This window comes from Puma concolor, chromosome B4 (assembly GCF_028749965.1).
Source record: "Puma concolor isolate L17-30 chromosome B4, mPumCon1.1.hap2, whole genome shotgun sequence".
Taxonomy (NCBI): Eukaryota; Metazoa; Chordata; class Mammalia; order Carnivora; family Felidae; genus Puma; species Puma concolor.
The window spans coordinates 64,233,519-64,254,794 of NC_141673.1; the positions used below are offsets into that span (position 1 = coordinate 64,233,519).

The 21,276-nt window shown below is 54.3% G+C and overlaps 1 protein-coding gene and 2 long non-coding RNA genes across 4 annotated transcripts in view; 2 read left to right on the plus strand and 1 right to left on the minus strand.

Annotated features, from left to right (window-relative positions):
* Window positions 1–13,699, plus strand: LOC147579167 (uncharacterized). Of its 2 annotated transcripts, XR_015253622.1 has the most exons (5): window positions 1–231; window positions 386–503; window positions 7,009–7,093; window positions 8,070–8,362; window positions 13,303–13,699. It is a non-coding gene; the product is annotated as an uncharacterized LOC147579167 (long non-coding RNA). The 2 variants fall into 2 exon arrangements; XR_015253623.1 differs by lacking the exons at window positions 7,009–7,093; window positions 8,070–8,362; window positions 13,303–13,699 and adding an exon at window positions 4,973–5,611.
* TAMALIN (trafficking regulator and scaffold protein tamalin) lies at window positions 11,593–19,370 on the minus strand. Its single transcript, XM_086713330.1, has 8 exons — window positions 19,021–19,370; window positions 16,817–16,866; window positions 15,144–15,198; window positions 14,937–15,039; window positions 13,694–13,787; window positions 13,524–13,590; window positions 13,242–13,308; window positions 11,593–12,800 (listed from the first exon to the last, which is right to left on the minus strand). The coding sequence occupies exons 1-8, from the start codon at window positions 19,270–19,272 to the stop codon at window positions 12,298–12,300; spliced, it is 1,191 nt and encodes a 396-aa protein (XP_086569456.1). The 5' UTR covers window positions 19,273–19,370; the 3' UTR covers window positions 11,593–12,297.
* The window catches only part of LOC147579169 (uncharacterized), an 11,374-nt gene continuing 8,377 nt past the window's right edge, over window positions 18,280–21,276 (plus strand). The window contains exon 1 of the long non-coding RNA XR_015253625.1: window positions 18,280–18,389. This is a non-coding gene — a long non-coding RNA (uncharacterized LOC147579169). The remainder of the gene's footprint in view (window positions 18,390–21,276) is intronic.

The following is a 21,276-nucleotide window of genomic DNA, read 5'->3' on the forward strand; positions in this document are numbered from 1 at the left end:
CCGGCTCGGCCCGGCCCCTCCCGGGACCCGGGAGCCACAGGGACCCTTTCTGGGTTTCTAAAGGGTCTGAAGGGCGAGAGGATGGGCGGCGGGTGGGGTGTGGCAAGAGAATAAGGGAGGATCCGCCGGAGAGGTTGCCCGGGGCACGGTGTGGGTGTCTGCAACGGGGTCAAGTGTGCTGGGGCGCCGCGCGTCTGCGCCGGAAGAGCGAGCGCGTAAAGCGAGCTGGAGGTGCGGAGCTCGGGTGGGCGTTTGCCAGGAGAAGGTCCCGGCGTGGGCGGGGGGAGGGGGTGCAGAATGTCTGTGGGACTTCCTGGGGCGGCAAGATTTGCTGCTCTGGGGAGGCGGTTACTCACTCAAGCTTTGCCACCTGCTTCCCTTCCAGCTTCCAGCCAAACACAACCCAGAGTCCCCGTCTCCACCCCCACCCCAGCTAATGATGGCTGCACCCCCAAGCTGGAACCTGCCTCTGCAAAATCAGCCCTCAGCCTCTCGGCTTCAGGGTAGGCGAGGGTGGGGAGGGGGGCGCCCCGCTGATTCCAGTTGGTGCACTGAAGTGGCACCCAGCTCACGGTCTGATCTTCCCCCTGCCAACCCCCAACTATTGGTCTAGACCAGAACCTTTGAGGAGCAGCTGCAGGGAAGACCCAGCCTGCCAGCTTCTCAGGCTGGGGTCTCCGCTCCCCTCCCCTTCCCCATTGAGCTCTGGCCACACACAGCCAGCAGGTCCCGGATACCTCTGTTGTGTGCCAACGGCCGCTGCAGCCAAGATGGGGACACACGGGTCTCCAACGGGATCTCCCTGCCCTCCAAGAGCTCCGAGTCAATGGGGGAGCCGCCACCACACCACGGGCCAGAAAGTGCCAGTGGGAGGCACAGGTCATCAGCTCCCTGTGGATGATAGGACCTCAGGGGAACCAGAGTTCTGTCCGTGATTGGAGTGCCAAGGTTCTAGCTGGGAGGGAGCTCAGAGGTCTCTAGAGTCGACTTCAGTCAACTTGTGTTCAGTAATTCTTTATTGAACATAAAGATAGTTTTTAAAATATGGAAGCTCCAGCCTGCCACAGAACGCCTGAATCAGAACCTTAAGGGAAGGAGCAGGGTCCTGGCTACTTTTAAATGTCTCGCCGGTGATTTGTTGCTGTAGTTGGTAATCACTGGCCTTACATTCACTTAACCAGAGACGAGTTTCCCAGAAAGTGGGGTTAGCGCCAGGCTTTCAGTCAGAGTGAGATTTGGAGAGAGCTGAATATGCTAGTGTGCTGGGACCTAGGTGGCCTGTCACTCTGGTGGTGGGGGGGAGGGGTGCGGTGCTGCAAGGACATCACCAGCTGTGAGGGGGGCTGCTTTCAAGTGACTCTGCAGGGGAGCATAGGGGAAAGAGGCCCAGAGGGCCAGAATTTGCCTAATTTTTACTTTGTAGGAAGAGTTTTGTTTAACTTATTTAAACTAAAAAAAAAAAAAAAAAGAAAATCAAAACAGTTCACCCATTTCTCCCACCTCCCATCTCCTGCCTCTTCCAACCACCAGTTATCGGTACCTGTGAGCTTGGGTTGTTTTTGTTTTTGCTTGGGATTCCATATCTAAGAGAGATCCTACCACATTTGTCTCTCCCTGTATGACTTAACTTCATTTAGCATAATGCCCTTGACCTTCATCCATGTTGTCGCAAATGGCAAGATTTCGTTCTTTTTTACGGCTGAGCAATACATATGTGTACCACAATTTCTTTATCCATTCAGCCATTGATGGATACTTTAGAGTGTTTCCCTATCTTGGCTGTTGTAAATAACGCTGCAGGGAACGCGGGGGTGCAAATAGCTTTTCGAATGGCCGTTTTCATTTTCTTTGGATAAATACCCAGCAGTAGAATTACTGGGTCATATGGTATTTCTACTTTTAATTTCTTTGAGGAACCTCATACTGTTTTCCACTGTGACTGCGCCAGGTTACATTCCCACTGACAGTGCGTGAGAGTTCCCTTTTCTGCACACCCTCGCCAACACTTGTTAGTTCTTGTTTTTTTCTGATACTGACCATGCTGACAGGTGTGAGGTGATACCTCACTGTGGTTTTGATTTGCATTTCCCTGAGGAGTCGTGCTGTTGCGCATGTCTTCATGTGTCTGTAGGCCATCTGCGTGCCTTTTTTGGAAAAATGCCTGTTCAGATCCTCTGCCCGTTTTTAAACTGGATTTCGGGGGGTTTTTTTGCTATTGGATTATATGAGTTCTGTATATAGTTTGGATATTAGCCCGTCGTTAGGTACATGATTTGTAACTATTTTCTCCCATTTCGTAGGTTGTCTTTTCATGTTGTTAATGGTTTCCTTCGTGGGCAGAAGCTTCTCAGTTTGATGTGGCCAGCCCCACGTATTTATTTTTGCTTTTGTCGCTTTTGTTTTCGGTGTCAGATCCTCGCCAAGAGCTATGTCAGGGAGCCTAGCGCCTAAGTTTTCTTCTAGGAGTGTTGTGGTTTCAGGTCTTATGCTCATATCTTAGTCCATTCTGAGTTAATGTTTGTGTACAGTGTAAGAGAGAGGTCCATTTTTAGTTTTTTACATGTGGCTTTCCAGTTTTTCCCAGCACCATTTTTGAAACAGCTGTCCTTTCTCCGCTGAAAAACATTCTTGGCTCCTTTGTAGTAAACTAATTAACCACCTATGCGTGGACTTATGCCTCGAGCTCTCCATTCTGTTCTGTTGATCCATGTGTCTGTTTTTATGTCAGTACTGCACTGTTTGCATTCCTATTGCTTTGTAATATAGTTTGAAATCAGGGAGAGTGATGCCTCCAACTTTGTTCTTTCTCAAGATTGCTTTGGCTATTTGGGGTCTTTTGTGATTCCGTACAGATTTTAGGAGTGTTCCATTTCTGTGAAAAACACCGTTGGAATTTTGATAACGGATTCACTGAATCTGTACGTTGTTTGGGGCCGTACAGACCTTTTACCAATATAATTCTCCCAATCCATGAGTGTGGAATATCTTTCCATTTACTCGTCTTTTTCAGTTTCTTTCATTCATGTCTCGTGGGTTTCAACATACAGATCTTTCACTTCCGTGGTTAGATTTATTCTCAGGCACTTTATTCTTTTTGATGAAATTGCAAACGGGATTATTTTCTTAATTTCTCTTTCTGACAGTTCATTAGTGTTTAGAAGCACAACAGATTTTTGTGTCTTCGTTTTGTATCCTGCAACCTCACTGAATCTATTTATTAGTTCTGACAGTTTGGGGATGGAGTCTTTTGGGTTTCTGTGTGTAATACCGTGTCATCCACAGGTACTGACAGTTTTTATCCCTTCCTTTCCAATTGGATACATTTTTCTTTATTTTGCTGAATTGCTCTTGACTAGGACTTCCAATAATATGTTAAGTCAAAGGGGCAAGAGTAGATATCTTTGTCATATTCCTGATCTCAGGGGAAAAGCTTTCAGCTTTTCACTGTTGAGTATGATGTTACCTGTGGGTTTTTTTCATATGTGGCCTTTACTGTGTTGAGGTACTGATCATGTTCACAGTTTTTATCATAAATGGATGTTGAGCTTTGTCAAATGCTCTTTCTGCATCTATCTGTTGAGACAATCAGGTGATTTCTGTCCCCCATTTTGTTTATGTGGTGTATTGCATTAACTAATTTGTGGATGTTGAACCATCCTTGCATCCCTGGAATAAATCCCACGTAATCATGGTGTATGACTCTTTTTAACGTACTGTTGCATTCAGTTTGCTGATATGTTGTTGAGGATTTTTGCCTCTGTATTCATCAGGGATATTTGCCTGGAATCTCCTTGTTTTGTGGCATTTACGTCTGGTTTGGCATCAGGGTAAGTCTGGCCTTGTAAACTGTGCTCAGAATTCCCCTCTTGTATTTTCTGGAAGAATTTGAGAAAGATTGATATTAATTCTTTGAATGCTGGGTAGTTTTCACCAGTGAGGGTTTCTGGTCCCGGACTTTTGTTTGTTGGGAGGTTTTGGATGACTGGTTTAATCCCTTTGCTGGTAATCAGTGTGTTCAGATTTTCTGTTTCACCATTACTCAGTCTGGGTAGGTTGTGAGTTTCTAGGAATGTGACCACTTCTTCTAGGTTGTCTAGTTCATTGCATAGAATTGTTCATAGTAGTCCCTTCTGAGCTTTGGCATTTCTGTGGGGTCACTTGTAACATCTCTTCTTTCATTTCTGCTTCCATTTATTGGACTCCTCTCTTTTTACTGTCTTGGTGAGTCTAGCTAAAGGTTTGTCCGTATTATGTTTTTAATGTTTGTTTATTTTCGAGAGAGAGAGAGAGAGAGAGGGAGAGAAAGCATGAGCAGGGGAGGGGCAGAGAGAGAGGAAGAGAGAAAAAATCCTAAGCAGGCTCCACACTGTCAGCACAGAGCCTGCCAGGGGGCTCGAATTCATGAACCAGGAGATCATGACCCGAGTCAAGAGCTAGAGTTGGACGTTTAACCGACTGAGCCACCCAGGGGCCCCAATGTTGGTTTTTTTTAACGTTTACTTATTTTTGAGAGAGGGAGCATGAGCAAGTGGGGGAGGGGCACAGAGATAAGGAGACAGAGGACCTGAAGCGGGCTCTGCGATGGCAGCAGAGAGCCCAGTGTCGGGCTCAGACCCACGAACCATGAAATCATGACCTGAGCCAAAGTCAGAGACTTAAGCAACTGAACCCCCCGGGCGCCCGTCAATATTGTTTATCTTTTCAAAGAACCAGCTCTTGATCTTTTCTATGGGGTTTTTTGTCTCTATTTCCTTTATTTCTTCTCTAGTCTTTGTTATTTCCTTTCTTTACTAAATTTGGGCTTCATTTGTTCTTTTTTAAGGTCCTTGAGGTATCAAGGTAGGTTATTTATTTGAGGCTTTTCTTGTTTCTTGAGGTAGGCATTTATGACTATGAACTTCCCTCTTAGAATTGCTTTTGCTGCATCCCATAAATTTTGGTATATTCTATTTCCATTTTCATTTGTCTCAAGGTATTTTTTGTTAAGTAAGCTCCACACCCAGCGTGAGGCTTGAACGCATGACCCTGAGATCAAGAGTCACAAGCTCTACCAAAGGAGCCAGCCAGCTGCCCCCAAGGTACTTTTTTTTAATTTCTCCTTTTTCAAGTTTATTTATTTATTTATTTAGTAATCTCTGGACCCAACGTGGGGCTCAAACCCACAACCCCAAGATCAAGAGTCACACACTCTTCCAAGTGAGCCAGTCAGGCACCCCTATTTCTCCTTTGACTTTTTCTTTGGCCCACTGGTTGTTCAGTAGCATGTTGTTTGATCTCCACATAGTTGTGAATCTTTAAGCTTTCTTCATGTAATTAATTTTTAATTTCATACCATCATGGTCAGAAAAGACGCTTGATATGATTTTAGTTCTCTTCAACTTATTAAGATTTGTTTTGTGGTCTAACATATCATCTGTCCTAGAGAATGTTCCTTGTGCGTTTGAGAAGATGTGTATTCTGTTGCTTTTGGGTGGAATGTTCTGTAAATATCCATTAAGTTCATCTGGTCTAACGTATCATTTAAGGCCATTGTTTCCTTATTGATTTTATATCTGGATTATCTACCCATTGATGTAAATGAGGTATTAAAACCCTCTACTAGGGGCGTCTGGGTGGCTTGGTCGGTTGGGCGTCTGACTTCGGCTCAGGTCATGATCTCACAGTTTGTGAGTTCAAGCCCCACGTCGGGCTCTGTGCTGACAGCTCAGAGCCTGGAGCCTGTTTCAGATTCTGTGCCTCCCTCTTTCTCTGCCCCTCCCCTGCTCATACTCTGTATCTCTCTCTTTCTCTCAAAAATAAATAAAACATTAAAAATTTTTTAATAAAAAAATAAAGTCTATTTTGTCTTATATAAGCATAGCTACTGCAGCTTTCTTTTGGTTTCCATTTGCCTGAAATATCTTTTTCCATTCCTTCACTTTCAGCCTGTGTTGCTCTTATATCTAAAGTATGTCTCTTGATGGGGCACTTGGGTGGCTCAGTTGGTTGAGCAACCGACTTCGGCTCAGGTCATGATCTCGTGGTTTGTGAGTTCGAGCCCCACATCCGGCTCTGTGCTGACACCTCAGAGCCTGGAGCCTGCTTCAGATTCTGTGTCTCCCCCTCTCTCTGCCCCTCCCCTGCTCATGCTCTGTCTCTCTGTCTCTCTCTCAATAGTAAATAAACGTTAAAAAATTTTTTTTAAGTATGTCTCTTGGGGTGCTTGGGTGCCTCAGTCAGTTGAGCGTCCCTCTCCCTGTGCCCTTCGCCCACTTGCAGGAACATTCATGCTCTCTCTCAAAAATTTTAAAACAAATAAATAAATAAAGTGTGTCTTTTGTGGGCAGAATATAGATGGGTCTTGTTTTTTTTTTTAATTCATTCAGCCACTGTATGTCTTTTGATTGGAGAATTTAGTCCATTTACATTTAAAGTCATTATGGATAGGTATGTGCTTCTTGCCATTTTGTTAATTGTTTTCTGGCTGTTGTTGTAATTCCTCTCTGTTCCTTTCTTCTTCTCTTGATCTTATCCTTTGTGGTTTAATGACTTTCTTTATGGTATGCTTATGTTCCCTTCTCTTTATTTTTTGTGTATTTACTATAGTTTTTTGCTTTGTGGTTACCATGAGGCTTACGTATCACAACATTCTAAAGAGATAACTTAAGCTGGATCCCATTCTGATGCTCAAAATGTTTACTCTCCCCCCACCTACACTTTGTTTTTGATGCCTCGTTTTACATCTTTTTACCTTTGTGTCCCTTACCTGATTATTGTAATCATAGTTATTGTTACTACTGTTGTCTTTTAACCTTCACACTAGCTTTATAATTAATCTACTTCCGTTAGTATATATTTACTTTTCCAATGAGATTTATTCTTACGTGTCTTCTTGTTACTAATTAGCACCCCTTCTTTTCCATAATTTTTACTTTTTGCATAAATGTGTGTGTTCTATAAATTCCAGGAACGAAACAGTCACTGAAGTTTAGGAGGTCTCCCTTATGGTAAAAATTCTGTGTCTTGCAGGTTAGCAGATGTGATTCCTCCCCACTTCCCCCACTCCAGCCCAGTCTCTAAGCCTTCAGACTAAGTGGGGTTCCACGCAGAGAAGGTATGTTGGTTGAAATAAATTAAGTTTGATCATTTATAAGTTCCAAATGCATTATTCATTCATTCAGACACACGTGCCTTCAATCGATGTTGTTTGAATGCCTACTCAGTGCTGGGCAAATTCAGATGGCAGAGAGCTTCAGATGGGTTGTGTGATTCAGAGGAGACTCCACTTTGTGAGAGTGTGGGGCAGGGCACTAGGCTGATGGGGCACCCCCCCTTCTGCCAGATCTGGCGCCTCTTAAGGTCAGGGCCAAGAGAGATGCAGTGTTCTGAGGCCACCACCAGGGGTCAGGCACACCTCTACTCTGGCCATTTCATTGCATGGAGGAGCCCTCCTTGGGCCCCTGCCTTCTCAACCTCAAGGTCTTTTCTCTCTCACTTCCCTCAGCCCATTCCTCCTTCCTCTAGGCCATCCCATCCCGCCGTCACTGCAGGGCCAAGCAGCCTCCCAAGTAGACAGCCTGGCATTTCTCCTGACCCTTGGGGAGTTCCACAGCCTCTCACTTCCCCAATTTTAGGAGTGACTGACTGACTGGTGAGCAGAGAGTGCCTTCTACTATCTTATCTCTTCTTGTCCTGCCGCCATTCAGCTCAAGTTCTCTGGTTTTGTCCCCGAGCAAAATGGGAGTGTTTATGGATTACTCCTAATAAGTTTTCTTATGTGTGTCAACAAAGCTCTTCTCCAAGCCCAAGCCCCTTTTGTGGCCCCCAGAATCCAGTGTCAAGAGCCCCTCGATGTTTTGATGGGAATGTTCTCACCTCACTCCAGCACAGCACCCATATCCGTGGAGCCTTGATCCCTCTGGACCTGATCTCCTTCTGCTGTCTGGCACATATCAGACCCTGCTCCCTCAGGTCCCCCCTTTCATCCACCCTCCATGCTCCCACTTTCCCTTCCCACACATGAGTTGCACAGCCTTAGAGGTTTAGCTCCTCTAAACGGTTTCTTACCATCTTTTTTTGTTTGTTTTTAGTGTTTACTTATTTTTGAGAGAGAGAGCGGGGAAGGAGCAGAGAGAGGGGTACAGAGGATCTGAAGCAAGCACTGTGCTGATAGCAGAAAGCCTGATGCAGGGCTTGAACTCATGAACTGAACCGTGATATCATGACCTGAGCCGACGTTGGACGCTTAACCGACTGAACCACCCAGGCTCCCTGGTTCCTTACCACCTTGACATCCTGTCCTCATACTCCCTCGGGACGCCTTCCCTCTGCCCAGTCCGGGCCCTTCAGACGAACATAGATGAGGGAATGCTGTCTCTTCCAGGTACCACCTATGTTCCCTTAACCTCTCCACTTCTTAGTTTCTTCATCTGTGAAACAGGGACAGTGGCGAATGGCTCTCGGATATGCGGTGAGGTCTAAGTGGCCGATGGCTCTGGAAGTGTTCAGTACAGTACCAGTACGTAGAGGTGCTCTGGGATAGGGTCCCTCATCCTTTCCTTCAGGTACAGCTCCTGCCTCCACTGCCACCCCCCACTCCATCTGCCAGTGGAAACCTTCCCTTGTCTCTGTGCACTGGCTACTCCTGCCCCATCCCCCACTTCTGAGCAGAGCGGTGGCCCCGGGCAGAGTGGGAGGAGAACCAGGGGACTCCGGGGCACGCCGCCACCATGCTGAGGAGATGGGGGCAGACGCAGAGAGCTCTGCAGGGACCTCAGACCAGAACTCCCATCTGCAGGGCTGGGTCACGACCTAGAATGGCGTCCACTCTTGTCCCTGGGGTTATTGGGGACCGCTCTTCTGGCCGGGGGATGGGGAAGGGCTCCCACAGAGTCCCCCGAGGCACCGAAAGGACCAGAAGACTGGTGGGAGATGAAGGAGGGGAGGCAGGGCAGGGGAATACCAACCACACACTATTCCCCGTCCCTGCTCCCTTCCCATCCACCCCCATCCTCCACCAAACACGATCCCTGGGTTAATTTTTAGCATCGCAGCTCGTACATTAGTCACTCCCTGTCACCCACCTACACGGCAGGAGGCTGCTGTGCTGGTGCCGTCATCCCATCATCTGTGAGGTGGGATCCAGCCCCGCTCTGGGCACCCCCTCAGCCTCCTCCAGGAGCCCCTTCAGCCTGGGTGAGGGGTACCGACATCACCCCCAAGACTAGCCGCAGGGGAGGAGGGGAGGAACAGGCTGGTCAGAGAGAGGCTGGGTGTCCCTGCTAGGAGACAAAAGCCGGGGAGGCCCCTGCAGACCCCGCCCCCAGTAAGGTGCTAGGCTCTGCCCAGGCAGCTGGTCTCCTGGTAGTCCCAGGCTCTGGGAACAAAGGTATGAGAGGGCCCCTCCCTTAGACCTGAGCCTCTAAGAGCTGCTGTTTGTCATGGCTGCAGAGCAGCTGTTCAAACAGGGAGCTTAGGGAGGCTCCATTTGCTTAATCAAATGTCTTCCCTTCCCCGGAACGAGGGAGGGCAGCGCGGCCAGGTGCAGGGACCCTGGCTGGAGCTGACACCCAGCCCCAAAGGGACAGCAGGAGAGGGGCTCACAGTTGCCAGCATCAGCTGGAGCAGAGGTGGGGCCTCCTCACCACCCCTACCCCAGGGCTGAGAGCTGGGGAGGTGGCCAGTCAACCCTCTGCTGGCCTGGCCCCAAGGAAGCATTCCTGTTTATTGAGCACCTGCTGTGTACCACACCAGTGTTAGGCCCTGGAGGCACAACGTCAACAGGGCTGAGTTTCCTGCCTTAGGAAGGCAAAAGATCTATACAAAGGAAGTCAGTATAATCACCAACGGGGAGTTAAGTGTGGTAAAGAAAAGAAAATTAAATAAATAAGTAAATAACTAGAGGGCTCAAGATAAAGAATAATGAGGACAGGGGAACTACTGATCTGATCTGGGAAAGCTGAGGAAGTGTTTAAGCTGAAGTCACTATGGAGGAATCAGTCTTGTAAAGAAGAGTGTCCAGGCAGAGAGCACAGCATAGGCAAAGGGCAGAGACAGGAAAGAGTTGGGCATATTTGAGGATTAGGACTAGGAAGAACAGTGTGGCTTAAGCATGACAAGTGACATGGAAGGAAAAACAATTTGAGCTTGAAGAGAGAGATAGGGACCTGACCCCCGAGGGCCTCCTACAAGGCATCCCAATGCAATTGCAGAGGTTGTGCACTGCACAAAGGCTCCCAGTTGCCAAATTCTGGGACCTGCATGGCTGCCGTCAACTCAGAGGAAGGGATGCCTTGTTGTAATTTGTCTGCCCAGAGGGACAACATGTTATGGATAAGCATAGGAAGTAGTTTGGAAGTTATTCTTTTATTCCAGGGGAAGCCATGATGGATTTTAAGTGTGGAGGGTTGTGATCCGATTTCCTTTTTGGAAAGATCACCCTAATACTAGGTGAAGGGATGGTCCAGGGGCAAGAGAGGAAGCAGGGGGCACATTCAAGTGCAGTGGGGCAGGAGGGGGAGGGTAGGAGGTGGCCTGGCCGGGGGAGGGTGCCACTTGGACCTCTTAAAGCCACCCCTTGCGTGGTTACTGCCAGGGAAGAACACTGGCATGGAGCCTCAAGTCTCAGGCCTAGCTCTGCTACTTACTCTCTGTCTGACCCTAGACAGGTCACTTCCCCTGGGTCACTTCAAAGAAAGGTGGCGTCCACCTCTTGGAGATGCTGTGAGCACACATTATAGTTCTTGAGCTAGCATCTACTATGAGCTAGTATCAGGCATGAAATAAAGCAGCAGAGGAGACAGGAAAGGTCCCTGGGCTCTGCTACAAGGAGTGTATGTCGTAATGGAGAGGGGAGCCAGGCGAACACCAAAATCCCCCAAAGTCGAGACAGTTGTGGCTGGTCAGGAGTAGTATGACAGAAAAAGCCAGTGGAAGGTGTGACTGCATTTTGGACTGGGTGAGGAGGCCTTTGGGAGGCAGAGCGGAGTACTGAAGGGGCCGATTAGGAGAAGAGTGAATGCAGAGGCCTCCAGGGGTCTGAAACATACCAGGTACAGCAAGGGAGCCAGAGCAGAAAGCGAGAAGGGAGACAAAATGAGGCAGGCAAGGGTCAGAGAACCCAGCATAGGAGTTAGAATCTTCTTGTAGGAATGCTGGGGAACCACTGAGGAGTCCTAGAACAATGGAGTAGTCCCTGGTTAGGCCTGTCACAGGTTGGGTGGCTGGTTGCTAAGGTCTCTGTGGGAGACCCAGGCCCTGAGGGTTCCAGGCACCGGTTATTTATTTGCACAGGGATAGTTAAGGACTTTAGACAAGCCTTGGGCACCACCTGTTGTGGGTATTTGGGAAGGGAGGCTCCAGATACATTTAAACAAGAGGCCCAAGTTCTGAAGAGGGTGTGGGGCCTCTAGTTCAGGTTCATACATGTAAGTTAAAATCCACCAGACTGTTTCCCTGGCTGCAGGCTCCAAGCAAATAAGATGTAAAATATAGTGTGTGTGTGTGTGTGTGTGTGTGTGTGTGTGTGTGTGTGTTGGGGGGCAGGGTGTGTGAGTCAGAGCATGCGGGACCCCAATCCTGCCCCCCACCAGGCAGTCACCACGCTGACACAGATGCAAAAAACCATCAATTTTATACAGTTTGTGGTTCAGAAGCAACAATATGCAAAATGCTGGAACAGTCTGTGCTGCCCCCACCCAACTGGACATGCCCATTCCTGTCCCCCAAGGGTTAGAGAACCCAGGACCCCTGCCCGGCAGGACCCAACTTAGTTATAGGCCCCTGGGAGGGGGCCAAGCCCTTAGGGGTCAAGGCCGGGAAGGAGGGGGACCAGCACCTTTGGCTGGTTAACTGGAACTCTGTATGTGTGTGGAGGGTGGGCGAGCGACCGGCCATCGGCCATTGCCACCCCAGGCCAAGGGTGAGGAGCAAGTAAAGCTGAGGAGAGGGCTTCGTGGGACAGGGTTCCTCCCCTCCAGGGGAGTTGTTTCCCTGGACACCCCACAAGGCACTACTGACCCAGATGTAGGATGAACGCCCCCAAACCTCTCCCAACGCAAGCTCGCCTGGTTCTCCCTGCCCCGCCTCCCACTGTGGTTTAGGGGAGGAGGAGTAAAGGGTACTGGGGCCTGGGGTCAGCGGTCCACAGAGGCAGCCAGGCACCGGCAGGCCAGCTGGGGCTGGCAAGGACCCTCTCCCGCTGCTGCGCTGGGCTCCTGGGGTCCCCTCGGACCCAGCCCCCCGCCCCTTCCCCCCGCCCCCTTTTTGCACTGGCTGGAACGAATAAATAAATAAATACCTCCCCCGCCCGCCCCGCCCCTACAGCTGGCTCTCCTCCTCCTCCAGGGAGCGATTGAGTCCGGGGATGAACTTGAGCAGCCGCCGGCGGAAGCTGCGGTACTTGGCTTTGCGCAGGCCGGGGCCGCACAGGGCCTGCTCGCGGGCCTCAGTCCAGAGCGCGCCCGGCGCCCCGCCGCCGCCGCCGCCGCCGCCCCCGGGGCCCGCGCACCGCACGCTGGCGCTGCGGCTCAGCGCGGCCCGGGGCGCAGACGCCAGAGCCTCGGCGGGGCCCCGGCCCGGCGCGCGGGTGGGGGGCGGGGGCGGCGGCGGCGGGGCGGGCGGCTCGGCGCCCCCGAAGAAGCACGTGTGGTAGACGGCGTCGTCCGCGTCGCGCCCCGCCCGCCGCGCGCCCCCGCGGGGACCCCCGGGCGCGGCCAGCAGGGGGCCGAAGGGCAGCGAGCCCGGGAGCAGGCCCGCGCCGTACAGGCAGGAGCGCACCGACTCCAATGTATCATAAATGCTCGGGTCCTTCACCACCAGGCCTGCAGGGGCAGAAAAGACACGAGGAAGCGTTGTCAGAGGGCATGGAGAGGGGACCTCAGCTCCTTCCTGCTGAGCATCCGTGTGGCCCCTGGCCTAAGCCCCGCTTCCCTCCTCTGTAAAACAGGAATTATACACTCGAGTCCTTATGAGGACCACTGTGACACAAGAGCCCCGGAAGGCATTTGAAACGAGCTCACGGAGCCTCGCTGTTCCTATGGGTAAAATGGAGAAGATACTAACGCTCGCCTTCAGAAAGCTGTTGGGAGAAGGAACTAAAAATGTGTGTGCAGCGGCCCAGGGCAATATTGTACCCATAGCAGTAGCTCAACAAACTTTTCTTCACTTTGGAGAGGGAAGTAACCCACGAGTGCTGAGGGGGGAGCATGCATAGGGACATCAGTAGGGGTGAAAGGGACCCTTTGCACCCCCAATCTACTCACCGTGCACCAGCCGCTGCTCTTGGACCATTAGGGACCTGTATTCTCCCCACTTCTCATACAGGGTTTGCTGCAAGAGACACCCCCCGCCTCACTGTCAGGAGCTAAGCAAGAAACAAGCAGGAGGTGGGTATAGACGGAGGGATCAGGCAGTGCACAGAAGAAATCTGAAGGTTAAAAGCATATTCGGACAGGTAAATGAGCCCCTAAAAAAAGAGTGAGGGCCGGAGGGGCAGGAGCTTGGAAGAAGAGGGTGGAGGCTGGACGTTAACTGGGCTGCCCTACCTTTAGGTACTGCAGACGTGCCTCCAATTCAGCCTTCCGGATTGACGTCCCATACAGAGTTTCCAGCCTGAGGAGGTTGGGGAATTAAAGGCTAAGTGAGCCCACAGGGTGCGGACACACTGAGAGAAGCTGGGCTCAGGAACCCTCAGGATGGCAGCGTCCAGACATACCTGAGAACATTGCCAGACGCCTTAATGATGTCAACAATCTCTCGATGCCGGATACCTTCCACGTTCAGGCCATTAACGCTGGCGATGGTGTCCCCTGCCAGGCAGAGAGGGGGTGAGCTTGTGTTCCACGGGGCAGGATGGAAGAATTGCAGCCCCCTACCCTAGCCAGGAAGGGTAGGGGTAATACACAGAAAGCTCCTGAATTCCCTCCTGCCACTCCTGATGGCTGTGTGGAAACCTTGTCCTGGCCCAGCGCCCCAGCATAGGGCCCTCATAGACCCGACACCTCCACTCCCCCCTCAGGAAACTGTCCCCAAAGGCTGAGCCCTCTCAGCAACCCTGGGTTGCCTGCCCCCAGAGTTGGTTGTTTCTGTCTGGCCCACAGGCTATCATGAGACCCAGCCCAGACAGGAAGGGGTCAGGGTGCGTAGCACCACGCTGAGAGCTAACAGTGGCCGCAGGCATGAGAGGCCTCAGCTTCTGACACTCTGTGCCGCTGCGGAACCTTCTGACTTCAGACAGGGCAAGCCACATTCTCTACGGGTCCATTTCCCATCTATAAAAAGGGCGTGTGATCCCTACTGTGGCTACTTCAGGGATCAGGAGGGAGAGTGAATATGAAACTATTTTGCAAAGTTGCAACATACCACTTGGCTACCGGGGGCTGCTGGTAAGTGGGCAAGGAGGTGAGGGCTTAGGGAAGAAAGTGGTGCTAGAAGGGGGCTTAGCTCTTGCAGTCTCAATCCCCTTCCTGGGGCCTGGGGACTCTAGATTTGGCTAATCCCAAGGGCCCCCAGTGGAGGCATCATTTCCTTGTTAGAGGACGTCACGCAGGTACCCTAGAGTTGGGCCGGGTCGGCACAGGAGAGGCCCTGATGTCCAGTATCCGAGCAGATTTAAGGGAATGTCGCCCCCTCCCCGGCTCCTGCACGGGCTGGGTCGCCAGACGGCCAGGAGACAAAACAGCAGCAGCGACATCTGCCATTTACCAGGTCCTGGCTCTGTGCCTAGGGAACCCCTAGGCATGTTAGTGCCCCCATTTCGCAGATGGGACTGCTCCATGTCACACAGTCAATGGCAAGTTTGCCTGGATCCCAAGCCCGCACTCTATCCATTCTTCTTGGCCTTCTCAAAACAGGAGGAGGAAAGGAAATGGGTTTCAGAAGCAATTTCTCACCCCCTCTGCTTGGGAGCAAGGTCCTACCCTCTCCCCAGGGCCCTGTATCCCAGGCTCGGGCCTCACCTGGTGTGAGCCCAGCCAGCTGGGCAGGGCTGGAGTCATGAACCCGACAGACAAAGGTCACCATCTCCACCCGCTGCTCCTCCCGGTGGTGAAGGCCGTAAGTCTGTAACAGACAAGGGGCCCATCAGCCAGGGGTGTGGCAGGGCCCGGCCATCTGTCAGAGTGGCCTTCCAACCCTGCGCTCCCTCTGTGCCCAGCTTCTCCCACCTGGATCTCAAAGCCGAAGGTCTGGTTCTCCTCCTTCTCCAAAGTCAGCACTTTCCTGCAAAGGGACACAGGGGCCATCTCATCAAGACTGTCAGGACTAAGAGGAGCTTGGCGGTCCCACAGCGTGGTCTTCCGCTGATGCTGGAGGTCTGCTCCAGAACATCCAGGCAGGGCTCACCGTCTCCAGCGCCAATTCAACTCTCCTCGCGGGTTGTCGGAATGCCCGTCCCGATCCCCGGCTGACCTCCGCCCCACGGAGCCGTGGAGACTCAATCTCGCCTCCAGTGGAGGCAGGCTCTGGAAATGGCTGGCCCCCGGAGGGAATGGGCTTCCCGAGTTTTTCAGCCACACCTCCAGCTTTCTAGTGAGCCCGAGAGACTAGCCGACTAGCCGAGGCCCCACATTCGGCCCCAGCCCTGAGCCTCTCGGCTCCACAGCCTTGGGGAGAGGGCTGGCCCCACCCCCAGAGGCCAGTCACGAGGCTCGACCACAGCTGCTCCTCCCAGCTGCGACGGGCCAGCCCACCAGATGTGAGGCTGGGGGGGGGGGGGGGGGAGGGGAGCCTCGAGGCCGCCCCTTCCCGCACTGAAGGCCTGCCCACTGGACACAATGGTCTGGAGCGCCTCCAGATCCCCGCCTGCTGGGGGAGCCCAGAGTTTCCTCTGCCCACCCCCACCCCCTTCCTTCCCGCCCGGCCAGGGGCAGAGTGAAAGCAGCCTCCAAAGGCCCCTTCAAGTCTCGGCCGCTGAAAGGCCCTGGAGACCCAGGCCCGCAGCGCCCAGCCTGACCCAGATGCCCCTCAAATGCCGCACAGCAACTCCGGGCCCTGACTCCTCCCCACTGTAAACGCAGGCCTTTCCCCCCTCTGTGTGAGCTGGGGCGGGGAAAAGGGTGACCCAAGTGCTGTGTTACCCCCGCGCGCTCTCGGGGTTTTCTGCAAGTGTTGGCGAACTTTTTCTGTAAAGGGCCAGAGAGTAAATATTTTGGGCTTTCTTTGTGGGCTCCATTCGGCCTCTGTCATACATTGTTCTGTTTTTATTTTTACAACCCTTTAGAAATATAAAAACAACTCTTAGCTCAAGGGCCAAACAGGCCAATCCGGCTGGCAGGCTGCAGTCAGCTGATCTATTTTAGAAGCCAGGCCCAAGTCTGCATGGGCCAGGGCCAGGGCCAGCACGAGGCCCGAGGTCAGGGCCTACTTCTTCCCCTCACCTCCGATGCTTCCTAAGAGGGCCGCCACAGGCTGGGACCAGCATAGGACTGGACTTCTGCAGGCAGGGCAGCCAGACTCAAGCAGCTGGACCCAGCTGGGCTGTGGTCTGGGCCCCCGGGGCTTGCTGGGGCTGGGAGAACTCAGGGGAGCCCGAAGGCTTCTGCTTCCTCCACCTCCCAGATCCAGATCTCCCCAGGGAGGGCTAACTGGCAGGGACTGCGGGTGGCATGAGGAACACCTGATGACTCAAAAGTCCCTACCTCCTTTCTCTGCCACCCCCTTAGCACAGCCCACACCCCCACCTGCCCCTCACTCCTAGCAAGGGAGCCGTGCAGAAAGGGTGGGAGAGTGACGCCCCCTGGGCTGACAGCGGTGTCGTGCTGCCCCCCCCCACCCCCATCCCCACCCCAGCACCTCACACTTTTGGACCAGGGCAGGGGCTGGGGTGCTGGTGACTCACCTCTGCTGTTCGGGACTCTGGCTGAGATTCTTCCAGCGGAATCCTGAGCCCTGCGGGGGAAGACAGAGGAAGGAGCAGGTGAGAGGGGAACTGTTCTTGAGCAGGTACTGAGAATCCTATTCTGGAAGGTCCCTCCCCTGGGCTCCAGCCCTGGACCGTGCACCTCACTTCCTGCTGCCTGCCTGTCGGGTCCCAGTTCCACACCTGCTTTGCTGCCAGTGTAACTGTTTGCCCAGTACCACTCCAGCATCACTCCACAGTTCTCCCTAAGGCTCTACCCCATAACTGAGACTGTGGGGACACAACAGTCCTACCAGTTTCCAGATGCATGAACTTTAATGGTTCTGTGCTAGCTCCCAGGTTGGGAGGCAAGGGGGACTCATTAATCTGGATTAGAATAGTCTCTGTCCTCAGGGCGTATGTCTGCAGGGCTCAGGCCTCCCAAACCCGGCAAGCTGAGGCAGGGGCTCTTTCCAGAGGTTCCCCAAGAAGGGCTGGGGTCTCCTGGGCTTGCCTGTCAAGGTACTCCAGAGACCCGTGCCAGTCGGGCATGTCCTCCTAATTTCTCAGCCACAGACAGTAACTTGGGGGAGCTGCGGTCAGAGGCCCAAGCGTGGAGGGGCAGGCAATCCCAGCCTGAACATGGAAAGGCAGGGGACAGTGGGGCCAAGTCTCCTCCCCCAAAGTACAGGCTGTTTCAGGGAGCAACTGTGGATCCCAGCTGTAGGTGGCCAGCTACACCCACCTCCACCTGTGTCTCTCGACATTGCCATATATTTTGTTGCTCTCTGGGACAAAAGCAAAAAACACAGATCTCAAACTTGTCCTTAAGTCTCACTATACTTAGGAGAGAGATTAGGAGGTTTTGTTTGGTTGGCTGAGGGTGGGTGGGGGGGTGGTGACAGGGAATGTCAGAGCTGAGGGTTCCTGCCTCCCTAGGGCCCTTGAGAAACTAGTCTCTCTCCCTCCCTAAATTATTGGTCTTTGGGAGAAGCCATCCCAGGCCAGCCCTTGTCCTGTGTGCCCTCAACAGCCCAGGGCCTTCCTGGTCTGTGCCCTAGTTAACCCTCCCCCCAGGCTGCTCCAAGGCTAGGAAGTGAAGTGAGCCCTCTTTTCTCCAGAAGCAAAGACCAGCCTCAGGGGTGAGGGGAGTTCCCAAATGGGCCAGAGTGGAAGGACTGGGCAGCATAGAGAGACCCCTTTGTCTTTCAACCCGATTTTCATAAAATGCAAATTCTCAACAAGCTGTTCATTGTGTGTGGTGGGGGGAAGCCAAGGGCCAGGGGAGGGGGGAACTGAGCGGGGAAGGCCACCCCCCCCCCTTAACCTGGGTCTTCTGTCCCCCTTTCTGAGCGCTCAGGTCCCCCCAGGCCAAAGGAAGAGTCTCGCGGAGGGGGAGACTCAGAGGGCGGGCGCGGCTCGCATCCTTCCTGCCCCGCGGGCGCCCTGCGACCCCTCCCACTGCGTCCGGTCCCAGCGAAGTCCCCGGAGCGGTAGCCTTGCGCCCCGCACCCCCGACGCAGGGCCAGGCGGCAGGCCCGGAGCCTAGCAATCCGAGCGTCCCCTCGGAAGGGTGAGCTCTCGGGAGTCCGCGGCGCTACACACTTTTTCGTCCACCCGCCTCTCCCCCCCCCTCCCCCCCGGGGGCTCTCGGACCCTCAACTCGTCCGGGAGAGCGGCGGGACCCCAGCTCTAGGCCTTCACGTTCCAAATGGAGAAGCCCAGGCTGGGGGCCTGGGGGCCTAGAGACACCTGAGCGGGGGGCGGGGGGGGGGGGGAGTAGGGGGCGGGGCACAGGGGTGTTGAGGGCAGCTGGAGCGAGTAGGAGAAGGGGGTGCTGGGGAGGAGTCGGGAAGGAGAGGAGCGAGACGCGACGGCGGCGCGTGGGGAGTGGGGAGCCGCCGAGATTGGGGGCGGCGTGGAGGCGGGGGCCGCGGCGCGGGGAGGCTTGCGCCTTCGGAGGAGGGGGCCCGGGAGACTGGCCGAAGGACAGCAGGTTCTGAAACGTGTCGGTGGGGAAGAGCGGGCTGGGGGGGGGGGGGGGCGGGGAAAGTGGGGGACCCGGTGGCTCCCGAGGGATATATTGTGGGGTCAGCGGGCATAGATGCGGGATGTTGAGGGGCTGAGCAGGTCTCGGGGCAGGGAGGGACACCGGAGGGTACCTAGAGCTGGGGGGCCACGGGAATTGGGGGGTAGGGACGCACCTTTCGGCGGGGCAGGGTGCCCCCGGACACGGCGAGCGCGCGATACAGCTCGGCCGGGTGATAGTCCTCCAGCGCCGCGTACAGCTCGTCCCCGGGGGCTCCGGGGCTGGCGGCTGCAGCACGGGGACCGGAGGCCGGGGTCGGGGCCGGAGCGGCGGGAGCGACTTCCGAGTCGGGAGCCCTGGCGGCGGGGTCCGGGGCGGCCGCCGCCTCCTCCTTCTGCTGCAGCTTCCTGAGTCGGCGTAGGGTCATGGCTCCGGCGCCCGGCGCCCGGCGCCCCTCGGTGGCGGCGCTCGCTCCGCGCGGCGGGAATACCAGCGGCTCGGAGATGCCAGCCGGGCGGGCGGCAGGTCGCTTCCCTTTATAGGATCGGCGAGCTGGGCGGGCTGGGGGGCGGGCTGGGGGGCGGGCGGGGAGCGGCCTCGGGTGGCCTCGCCCCTGGAGCGGCAGGCCCCGCCCCCAGGGGGGACCGCTGCCCTGGAGCCCCGCCCACAGCGTCCGACACCCTGCCAGGCTGGGGAAAGTCTTGACCCGAATACCCGCTAGGGGAAAACCTAGCCAAGGAGGAGTGGGGCAGGGCATCCTGGGGCGGGGCCAGGGGTCTCCCGGATACCTGAAGAGGGGATGAGTGTGTGTGTGTGTGTGTGCGTGTTGTGTGTGTGTGTGTGTGTGTGTGTGTGTGTGTGTGTGTGTGTATCTGTGAAGGGGCTTGTGCACGAGATTTGAAATGTAGAGATGGATGGCTTTGGAGATTCATGGAGAATCTGGTGGTGAGGGTACAGAAAGGGATCACTGTAAGGAGGTTGGGAGGCTCAGGGAAAGATTCTAAGAGATCCAGGGATCTGCAGGAGGCTTTAGGCAAGGGAAGAGTGGTGGCTGCGCTGTGCAGGGGGAAAAGGATGTACAGGGGGAAGGGTGAGATCCCTGAAGGAGGTTAGAGATAACCCTGAGCTGACTGTGCAGAACCCCCCCCAGGAAGTGAGGGCCCGGGATCTCCCCTCTACACCGCTGCCCCAGAAGAGGTGAAAGGCTGCCTCCCCTTCTCTGTCAAGGGGAGAGGGAAGCGGTGGAAACCCGGGATCCCGTGGGCGTAGTTCTGGCGTGTCCCCTGGGAGAGTCTGGAGAGTGGTCCCTCCTAGATAAACTTTCCCCCAGCTCCTGATGTTGGAGCTCAGATACCCCTTTTCCCAGCAGAAAGATCTTAACTGTGTGTTGACTCATGGAGAGGGGAATGTGCCTGAGCTGAGTGGGTGCTCAGGGTTGGGGGATGTGCTCAACCATTCTCTGACCCTGTCTTCGGGACCATCCCCCCCACCCCCCCCCCCCACCCCCGCCCTGTGTTACCGTGGCTGCCAGGCAGTGGGAGAGACTGGAACAGCCCAGCTGAAGTCTCTGTCGTCAGTGGTGCCCAAATAAGAAGTGAGAGGAGGAAGTGGAAGGCCAGTCTTGGCGTCTAAAGAGCAGCTAGCCACCACAAGGCGTCAGCATCACAAGCTGGGGGCCTCCGCATCCCACCATTGGCCACTAAACAGAGGCTGGGGAGGTACAGTCCCCATCTGTCCCCTTCTCCTCCAGTCTTCCCAAATCTGTGTTATGCCTTTACAGCTGACATTTATTGAGCCTTTACCATGGGCCGTGCACACCGTTCTGTGGGTGCTGTTACATACATGTATTAACTCATTTGGCCTTCGTAACAACCCTAGGAAATCGGTACCTCACGGATGAGGAAACTGAGGCCCAGGGAGGTTAAGTAACGTGCTCTAGGCCACTGAGTGCCAGAACGGAGGCTCAAAGCCAGGCAGCCCGGCACCGGAGCCTGCCATCCTAACCCCTATGTGATGCTGTCTTCTTCAGTTTCTCCTTCCCCCTACATTTATGCCCTGATCCATGCCGGGTACCGGCTGGGCACTGGGGCTACAGAGTCTATGGTCTGGTTATATATACATGCGCTGTGTTAGACGGGTGGCATGAACGGTCCAGAGAGGCAAGTGGCCACATCCGACAGGAAGGAAAGGCTGTCTCCTGTCTCGGTGCCCTGGTCTGTCTCAGTCGCTGTCCTTCCTTGTCTCCTTGACTCTGTCTTTCCCTCAGCCCCCCATCCCTGGGGCCCCAGCTCCTGCAGGAGCTATGGGTGGGAGCGGTCTGTGCCACCCCTCAGTAATTACACAAGTCCAGATGGCAGGATGCTTGTTGGGTGGGGGGCAGAGGGTAGACTGGGGGCTGCTGGGAGCCAAGAGCTGAGTCCCTTCGTCTCCC